The 9,554-nt window shown below is 41.9% G+C and overlaps 1 protein-coding gene across 1 annotated transcript; it reads right to left on the reverse strand.

The window, feature by feature from the left end:
- Positions 1-1,015: 1,015 nt before the first annotated feature.
- Positions 1,016-3,803, reverse strand: BCL2A1 (BCL2 related protein A1). The gene is made up of 2 exons (XM_075043961.1): positions 3,302-3,803; positions 1,016-1,807 (listed from the first exon to the last, which is right to left on the reverse strand). The coding sequence occupies exons 1-2, from the start codon at positions 3,719-3,721 to the stop codon at positions 1,703-1,705; spliced, it is 525 nt and encodes a 174-aa protein (XP_074900062.1). The 5' UTR covers positions 3,722-3,803; the 3' UTR covers positions 1,016-1,702.
- Between the last annotated feature and the right edge of the window lie 5,751 nt (positions 3,804-9,554).

A 9,554-nucleotide genomic window follows, 5' to 3' on the forward strand; every position in this document is an offset into this window, starting at 1 on the left:
GAGGGAAAGGGAGAGGGAGAAGGAGAGGGAGAGGGAGCAATACAGGTTCTAGCAAATGTTAGCATCTGTTTGTGTTCTGTAGTTAAACCCACCAAGTTAGACCATAGAATCACAGAACAGCCCAGGTTGGAAGGGACCTTGAAAGATCGTCTGGTCCAACCTTTCATGGGAAAGGGAGCCTAGATGAAACTAGCACTCTGTTCAGTCGCACCTTGAAAACCTCCAGCAATGGGGACTCTGCCACATCCCTGGAGAGGTTGTTCTTACTGTAAAAAATTTCTTACATCAAGATGAAAGATGGAGAACCCCTTACCAGAAATAGGCTGTTTCATTCTGTCAGTATCATAAAGTCTTGATTGTCTAGAGGATTTGTCTCAGAGAATAATGCTGTTGTGTGCCACAGGCAACTGCTGCCTCAGTTTGGTTCACCTCCCAACATGTCTACAAAATAAGTGTTTAGACACAGCCTTAGTTCCCTAATGTAGGAGAGTCACTACAGCTAAAGAAAACTCTTCTAGTATAAATTCTTTAAGAACTGCTGTTTAACCTTTGAAAGCAAATGGCATTTGAGTCAAAACAATAGTTGCCCCAGACTATAAAAGCCTGGAAGTCTGTTAGGTCCTATTCATTAATTTTCTGAGCTTTGCACTGTATCCCAAACCACTAATTACTGTCATCAGAGCCAATCCAGTTCATTTATTTTTCCACAAGCTGTCTTTTTCTTATACAAGCTACCAGATAATATTTAAGAAGTACTACAGAAAATTAAAGTCTTGACATCCATGGACTTCAGGTCAAACCCATATACTACTTGGATTCTCCAGTAGCACTGTGATAGATTTTCTAAGAGTTATCTTACTCAGGTAGACCTTTTCCCATCTACCAATTTTTCTGAAAGAAATGAGACTAACTGTAAGACTTTAAAATACATATTTTAATGTATTTTTTAAAAATATTAGTGTATTTACACAGATTTCTCTTTTAAAAAATATTTTGTACTTGCCTATTTTAAAACATATAGTTTAAAAAAAGTTCAGCCCGATGACTGCATTACAGAAATTTGAAAGAACATTCACTGTATATATGAGCAATTAAAAAAATACAACAAAGAAACACATACCATTGCATTAACAGTGAGTGCACATTTTTAAGTTGCTAGCTTCCACAAATTGTTCTTTGCGTAAAAATTGCTTAGTCTGTATCAGTAACTTTTACCCACTTTTACATTGGAATTTGCATTTCTTTTTTCCTCACAGAGACTTCCCCCTTTTGCTTATGCAAAGGTTGCAATAAAATGCATTACAGTAGTATTTCATTTACAAAACAAATGACATTATAACTTGTTTCTTAACCCATTGGATTGTATTTCAGTAAAACAATGTCCTTTCATGGAGGTGCAACAGAGATTCCAAGAGCTGTCTGGATGTGGAAAATGATCTCTCTCTCGAAGCAGTCCTGCCTGGAAAGGGTGACTTGAATTGCTGCATGATGCTGTGTCGATTCCTCTTTGGAGGGATCTCATCTTCAGGTTTGGCAATTAGGATAGCATGTTAAACATTGTATTTAGTAAAAATAAATACAAATAAATTAAAAACAAATTATGGAAGAAAATTATTTTTTCATTGATATTGCTTGGAGGAAAGCTTAGCAATGAAGCTTGTGGCAATATCTAGATTATACATGAATGGCAGGTCCATTTATTTCAGTAGTACTCTCTGAGCAAGGAAAAAACAGCTATGAACATGGCTGTGATTTTGGAGAAAGATAGTAGTGATCTTCTTTCAAACTTCGTTAGGAAGCCATTTTCCTGTGGAAAAGAACATGCACAGTTAGGGGCAGCTTAAAAATAACATGTAGGAAAAACACACCACACTCTGCTAGTATCAGATTAACAGAGTGGTACACTGTTGTACATGGAGGAACAGGTTTTCAGAGCCCTAACTCTGAAAGATGAATTTGGAGCTTTAAAAACAGTAGCTGAAAATAGCTGCACCTTGCTGAATGTTTGTTTTATCTGTAAGTCAAGACTGTGCCCTCCCTGCGTAAATAGAAAATGAACGTGAACTGTATCATCCTGCCCACATCTTCAAGGAAGATACAAGTACTATGTTTCTGATGTAGTGATATCCTTATAAATATCTTCCTTGAAGCCTCCTTATTCTGCTATGATGAGCCACTTATTATGACAGAATATTGCAAGGAGTTGATACTTCTCTTAAATGAAATTGACTCTATTTGAAAGAGATGGGAGAGAGAAGCCTTTACAATAAATCTGATGCATCAAGGGTCCATGACGCACTATCACCTTTTTTTACTGCTACCAGACAGAGAAGGATCAAAACAAGCAAAAAGAAATAAGGCAAAGCAAGATGTCAGAAAACAAATAAAGGAAAAAAGAAACAGCAAATAGGAAATATAAGAGAAGTGGGATGAGAGAGGGATGGAAAGAGTAACATTTACATATAGGTAAAAGAAAAAAGTACCAGGGAAATAACTGACACTGATGTCATTGATTCTCATCTTCCCCTAACTGCAAAAGAAAAAAAGTACTGGTGTGATGAAACTCTGCAAAGCAAAACGGACCTCCTCTCCCCTGGCAGAAGGGAATTTCAGCAGCTTGGCAAAATAATCCACATATTGACAAATGCTTTTGTCAGCATTGACCATTGATAGATGGAAGTTCTAGGATTATCTCAGTCCAAACAGAAAAGATTTAACCCCAATTGCACTTATTTGTAAGTTTGTTTAAGTAAAACTGATTTGGGGGATTAAATAATGGCTTTGTTGAAATCCACAGCAAGAGTACTGACAGCTGTGAGGATCACACCTGTGTATTCTTTCCTTACCTTGAACTTCAGTGTTTTTGGACCAGCTCCTCTATGGAAGCAAAATTGCTCCACTAACCTTAGGTTGCCACTTAATTTTAGATATAATAATGGAAAGTTTCATGGCATGCATAGTTTAACCTGCTTTGAGCAGGAGGCTGGACCAGATGATTTCCTAAGGTCCTTCTCAACCTGAATTACTGTATGATTCTATGATTCAAGACTAACTCTAGGGTTTCAACTGTTACAGGTACAGAAAGTGCCTTTTAAAAAAGAAAGTTGTCTTTTAGCATTGTTCTATTTAAAGCAGAAGCAAAGTTTTCACTGTAAGTCTCAAGGAGACATTACAGAGATCAAATATTAAACTACCAAATAAAACCCTGAATAAAATGTTTTTGACAGTGTCTGTAACAATAGTTTCCCTTAACTAAACAAAATCTCCTAATCTAGACTTCAGTGGAAAATGAAAAACTTACCCAGCCACCATTCGCATCTATCCATTCGGCTTTGTTGTTTATTATGTACTCTGTGATGAAATAAGAAATCTGCTCCTTCTCCTCTCCAGTGAGTTGAACTCCATGCTCTTGAAGCTTCTTAGTGAGAAGACCTCCAAAGGTAAATATGGTCATAATTCGTCCCCAGTTAGTATTTCCATCAGCAAATTTTTCTTCCATGACACCATTGAAAATTCTCTTGGCCACAGCTACAGAAGTAATATCAATCCTGTCCAAGAATGGTCTGAGAGCCTCCTCGGTTTGATCTTGCAGCGAAGATGCAATGTTTCGCAAGACGTGAGCAACCCTGGTTTGGGCTGGTCCAAGATGTGATTCCTGAAGCACATATTGCAGATAATCTTGAGCCAAGTAATAAACGTAATAGAACTCAGCAGTTTCCATTTAGAACGAAATACAGAGAGCAGTGTACCACTCTTAATGAGGGTCAGTAATGAGCAGCCACAGGACATGCACACAGCTTTGTATCATCTGGTTTCAATGGAATTTTTTTGCTTTTACCACAGAAGTTCCTGTAGAAACCTAGTGACTTAATGATTGTGTGGGTTGTGGAATATGTCACAGCGGAAATGAAAGAAAAAGTGTCTGCTTAAGGGGAGAAAACATGTCTTCTTGAGTGATTTATTATTTCTCTAAATAGTATGATTCCACAACTAAAATCTACCAGCTTTTACCACATTCTTTAGCAGTATAAATTGGCATTTGCTAGGGACTTTTGCTATGTAACACTAGCAAAGGTTTGGCATTTGGGTTACAAAATGCTGAGAATGGTGTATGCTAGCAAAGGTTAGGCATTTGGCTTGAAAAAACATGCCTAAAAAGTGTATGCTATAGGAGGATGCAGCCCCCCACCCCCATCTTCCCTCACCCCAATCTTTTCATTGCCAGGGGTGAAGGCTGCAATCTGTTTTGCAGGTTAATGGGTTATTTCTGGTTCACAGCTTTTTTAAGAAACTGGTAGACATTTCCAACAGGATGGAAGAATGGATAAACTTTCTTCAGCACTCAGGGAGCTTTACATAACTGCAAAAAGTGGGAACACCACAGTGGTACAAGTATGGATGGAAAACAGGGAAAGCCAGCTTTATAGCATTATCCCCTGTTCCAGACTTTCCCACACTCTCTCTGTGAGTGCTCTTCAAGGTCCTTCTTTGAAGATTTGAATGGGTAGCTTCAAAGATTTCTTTCCCCCACGGGGAGTTCTGCTGTAAAAGACACTATTAGTATGAAAGACAACGCTAATGCAGTCAGCATGTCGGAACATGGAATGGAAAATACGGGCCAAGCTAGTGATGTGTGATACCAACTGAATCTTTCATGAGAGGTAACGAAGAAGTATCATGATACAACAACTGCTCTTAGATTCAGATTTTCAGTCAAGCAGTTCTTTTTTGGGGCAGAAAGGGCAGGGGTGTCTAACCCACTCTTTCCTTACGAACGTCTCCTTAGGCAACCTGATCTTGCTAAAGGGTCAGGATGTGTCTGTATAGAACCTCAACCCATTGCAAAGGCTTCAGAGCAGCAATCAATTTGATGTTTGGAGACCCTTCTCTTTCTCCATTCCCCTTTCTTCATCCTTCTACTTCTTACCACCTCTCATTCATGCCTCTTCCTTCTCTGAAGGCAAAAGGCATTCCCAGCCCCACACACCAACAGCTCTTCTTTGCTCCAGGGATGGCAGTGAGCCTGTTTCCAGTTCCAGGCGCTCCCTGATGCTCAGATCTATGGAAGATGAGCAAAGCTGCATGCCTGGGGGCCAGCATAGGGCTAGAGTCTCAGATGTCAGGATAGCACTGGCCCCTAATCATACTGGAGCAAAGTGTATCTAGACTGTAATACAGCTGTGGTGTCAGTATATTGCTAACCCTAGCTAGCCCCCCCCCTCCCCCCCAATGTGTATGCTGTGGCTCTGACATCACAGTTTTGCAGAAACCCATTCAGCAGAAGACCAGGGTAGTTTCCAGTTCCTTACCAGGTTTTTTCTTCTGTATGTGATGAGTCTGGCTCAGAATGACACATTAGTCTTCCATGCACAGCAGGGTTTGAAATCTCAGGCTATCACCAGCATAGCACAGACATAAATCACTTCAGTGCTTCAGGAAAACATTTCCCTCACTTTCTCTTGGAAGCAGAGAAAGAGGTGGCTTGGTGCTGTGTTCACCTTTGGAAGAGAATGGGTCTAGGAGGGCAGTGTGAGCTGGAGAAACTCTCATGTTAGATGTTACCCCCAGGGAACGATGTGATGCTAGGACTGGGAATGGGCTGGGGGTGGGAAGCTAGCTCTCACCTCCTCCATACACATGCACATTCTTACCAAAGCTCATTTTGAAAGTTCAGCGGTGTCCTCTATCCAATACCTGCAGCTGCTGCTTTGGCAGAACTGTTAGGCTGGATTTGCCTTTATTATGTTCAGTGATTTCAGCAAACTGCCAACATTTTATGAGGAATGCAAATGAAAAAAAAAGAGAATGTGACAGTCCTTAACTCTTCCCAACTCAGCTAAATCTGGGCAGAAATTTCTGGGGCAAAGGAAGGCATTGCTCTACCCAGACAGCTTCCTTCCTGTCAGATGTTTGCTGCAAACAGGCCTGAGAGAAGTACTCGAGGAAAAATCACAAGAATCCTTTTTCTGTGTAGCACAGTCTGTGAAGTTGTAGATCACTCTTGACTCTCTTAATAACTGATTAAAGAAAAGCTTTTTGTATTCTTTGTGACTATAAGTAATAGTTGAACATGAGAACAGTGAACAATACCTAAGGAGACGTTGTTTTCTTCACCACGGACAGCAGCAGAGCACAGGCAGAAGCAGATATTTCTTCATTAGTGAAGTGTTTAGTGTATTGAGGAGGGTGATGAAATAAGGCTATGAGTATGTCACCATTTTTGAAAGAAGTCAGTGATAATACCTTGTCAATTTTGGTGCAAATGCTGCCACTTACAGTCTCTTGATCTCTGAAAGGGCTGTAAGGTGAAGCTCAGTGCTCAGCTCCCAGAAGGGGTGGCAGCTCTGAGCAGGCATCTCTAAGAGCAGGCTGTGACACTGGTGACCAGAGCTCAGGATGTAGCTGTTGAAGCTGCCCCAGGTCTATCGACTTCAGTGTTAGACACATTGGCTTTTCAATAGCATATAGCCGAGGGGGCAATTCCAAGTGTTGGATGTTTAGTAGCAATGACAGTTTATGTATCTGTATACACACATACAGAGTCAGACCAGAGTGCATAGCCCAATCGTCCCAAGCTCTAATGGTCAGCTCTGAGCACTGTAAGAAATCAGCTCTGGGATCTCTTGCCTGTCTTGTGCCACTCTAACGCGCTGATTCTCATTTTCTATGTTAGGCAGTGCCTTCCTTTCTCCTACCAGACTTTATTCACATTTTGTAGTTGTAAGTGAATACCTTTAACTTAATGTATCTCTACTTTTCTTCCTACCTGCTCTGTCTCCCCAGTGCTGCTTAGACTGCATTCTTATACACTGCACTGCTTCTTCCTTCTTTTCCTCTTTGCTGTATACACTTTTTCTTTTATAAATGGTAAGTGTTAATAAAAGGTTTGAAACAGAAACCAGCTTGACATGGAAGCTCAAATGCGAACCCTCCCCTCGCTACCTGGCAATAGCACGGGGCTTCAAATACTTCAGTTTAAATCTGTGTTCTGTGGATTTGACTCCACATCCTACCCTAACCTGAAAAGGCTTATTTTCCAGAACAGATGGGAACTGAGTTGACAGATCCTCATAAAATTGACTTGTGAGAGACAATGTTATCTCATTGCGTTTGAGGCAAAACTAAGCCAAAATGACAAAAGCTTCATTGAGCTATTCGTGCGGCATCTGCCTTGCCAGAGTTGTTCCAGTTCCAGGTGAATGTGGGAACTGTGAGCTTTGTCTGGAGGAACAGTCTGAGGCCTTGAGAAAATTATTGCAGAATTTTTTCTGGTTTTCTTCTCTTTTTGCCGTCCAAACCAGGGTGATTTTTGTGTGGTATTGGATTTCATTGCAAAAGAACAGCTCAGTTCACTTGTAGCTTCCCAGCTGTCCTGCACAGCCCTGATATAAGACTTCAGGAGGCTCTGGTGACTTTTATTTACCCTCTGTTTTTCCTGTGAACGGCAATATGCAAGCTGGCTTTTCTGCGAGCTGAGAGGGTTAGTCGGTGTTAAATGCAGAGGCTGGGTTTGCCCAGTGGAGTGCTGCCACCTAGCCGCAGCCGGGCTGGCTGCACGCAGGGAAGGAAGGAGCCCGGCGCAGGAGAAGAAACAAAGCCCTCACCTCCCCGGCTCTGAGCACGGGCGCTCAAGTCCTCTGTGCTTTGAGGTTCGCTAGGCAGCAAAGAACTAAAATACAGTAGGACTGGGGCTCAGGCCCCGTAATGATCTAAATTACTAAATGGGATTGTGTTTCCCGGCGAATTCCGTCAGCTGAGAAGCACCAAAGTCTCCTGTCCAAAGCTTGGAAAGGTCATCTCCGTAAGAAGTTTTGGGAGCAGGTCATTCTAAAACACTTCAGCCTATCTCCTAATGTTTCTAGGGTGGAGACGAAATAGCAGGATCCTGGATCTTAAATTCTGTGGCAGCTGAAACAGAGACTTAGAGCCAGCTTATATTCTGCGTGTCTCGGAGAAGCACAGAAGACGAACTCCAGGAAGGATAGGAGGATGTAGCTAGTTTTGCATCTTCTGGGCCAACTTAGATTTTCTGGGCCAATTGGAAAGCCAAAGTGGTCCCCAGCATAAACTAAAGCAAGAAGCTGCTCCAGCTTACTGTTGAGCTGTGGTGCAGTTCAGAATGACTGAGGGCTGAGCGATACGGCATAAGCTCTCTCCTGTTCCCAAAATACCACGCAGCAAATGCTGGGAGGATGGATCATATGAAGATGCACGCTGTGGCTCTCCATTGCTGAAGCATGAGAAGAATTCTCCGAGAGGCCATTCCACTCCCCTTATGGCTCCTCTATAGCGCTCCAGCAACACAAGGGGACTATGGGAAGGGCCAGGTTTGGCTGTGCTCCTCAGGGTTCAGCTGCTGCCTCGTCACTTCCTCTGGTAACTCATCTCAACTCAGAACTTGGCTTCTTCTGGATCCCAGCTTCTCTCATCATCATGAATCAACAGGGCAGCCGAACGCACTGCTCCGCTATGCATGTGCCATGTGTCATCATATGCATGTGTGTAGACACATGTTCTACATTCTCATAAGCCTTTCCAAATGTTTATCTAGGATTAGAAGAATTTGAACAAATAGTCATAGCTGTCAGCAGTGAGCCACAGAAGCGTAAGGCTCCCTAAGCTTCCCAGACAATGGAGCAAGAACAAGTAGTCTTGGTAGAAGCTTAGCAAGACCTCGCAGATGCCAGCAGAAACACTGTCTGCTGAAGCCAGCTTCATTGCTGCAAATACTTGCTCCCAGAAGGAAAAAAAAATAAGAAAGGTCTGCTTGTGAGTATTCATGAAATAAGAAGTCGAGAGCTCATGCCTCAATACGATCACCAAAACTTTGTGTGTCCCTCGCACCCACAAGTCAAGGGTGGTCTTGACTTGTGGTTCATTCTGCTATGGCAGGTGCAACGTGGACATGTGCAAAGTCATTTGTATATTGATCTGCAGCTTTGGTTCAGATCTGTGTCTTCCAAAGACATAATGCCATCAGGAGAGACAGGCATTCAACATCAGCTGTACCAGTGCTTTAAAGCTACTTTAAATAGTGGTGCTACTCAAAATATGGTGAGACAGCATTTCAGTAACATATCTGAGCCTTACACAGCATACAGAGTCCCACTGGATGAGAGTTTCAAAATATGAACAAGATTTAGGTAAAGAGTTTCACTGAATGTGAACAGGATATAGGTGCCCAGTTCCTTTAGGTACCTTTGAAAAAAAATTGCAGCTATTCAATAAGGCTACTAACAATTTAAAGTTAGGCATGCTTCTAAATTCTTTGCTATTTGATTTTCCAAGGGAAGCATATGATCTCATGGTTTTAAAATAAATCACTTCAAAACTCAAGCTCACTTCACCAGGTAGTTTACCTGGATGCCTTGGAGGTTTGCAGTCCTCTACATCAGCCCTCCCAGGAGCATGCTTGCTTCTGTGCTTCTCCCTCATTTAAATCAGGCCTGCATCTGCTCCTGTACTTCTCCCTTATTTAAATCAACCCTGCATCTGCTTCTGTTACTACTAGAAACCTTTGCACTGGGTCAAGTGTTAGTGATTCATAGATGAAA

Source organism: Buteo buteo, chromosome 13 (genome assembly GCF_964188355.1).
Source record: "Buteo buteo chromosome 13, bButBut1.hap1.1, whole genome shotgun sequence".
In the NCBI taxonomy this organism is placed as follows: domain Eukaryota; kingdom Metazoa; phylum Chordata; class Aves; order Accipitriformes; family Accipitridae; genus Buteo; species Buteo buteo.

Excerpts from the sequence above, each read along its gene's own strand:
- BCL2A1 (XM_075043961.1), bottom strand. The coding sequence starts at position 3,721 with ATGGAAACTGCTGAGTTCTATTACGTTTATTACTTGGCTCAAGATTAT. Across the intron at positions 1,808-3,301 it reads TAGATGCGAATGGTGGCTGG|GAAAATGGCTTCCTAACGAA; the intron begins GTAAGTTTTTCA and ends TCTTTTCCACAG.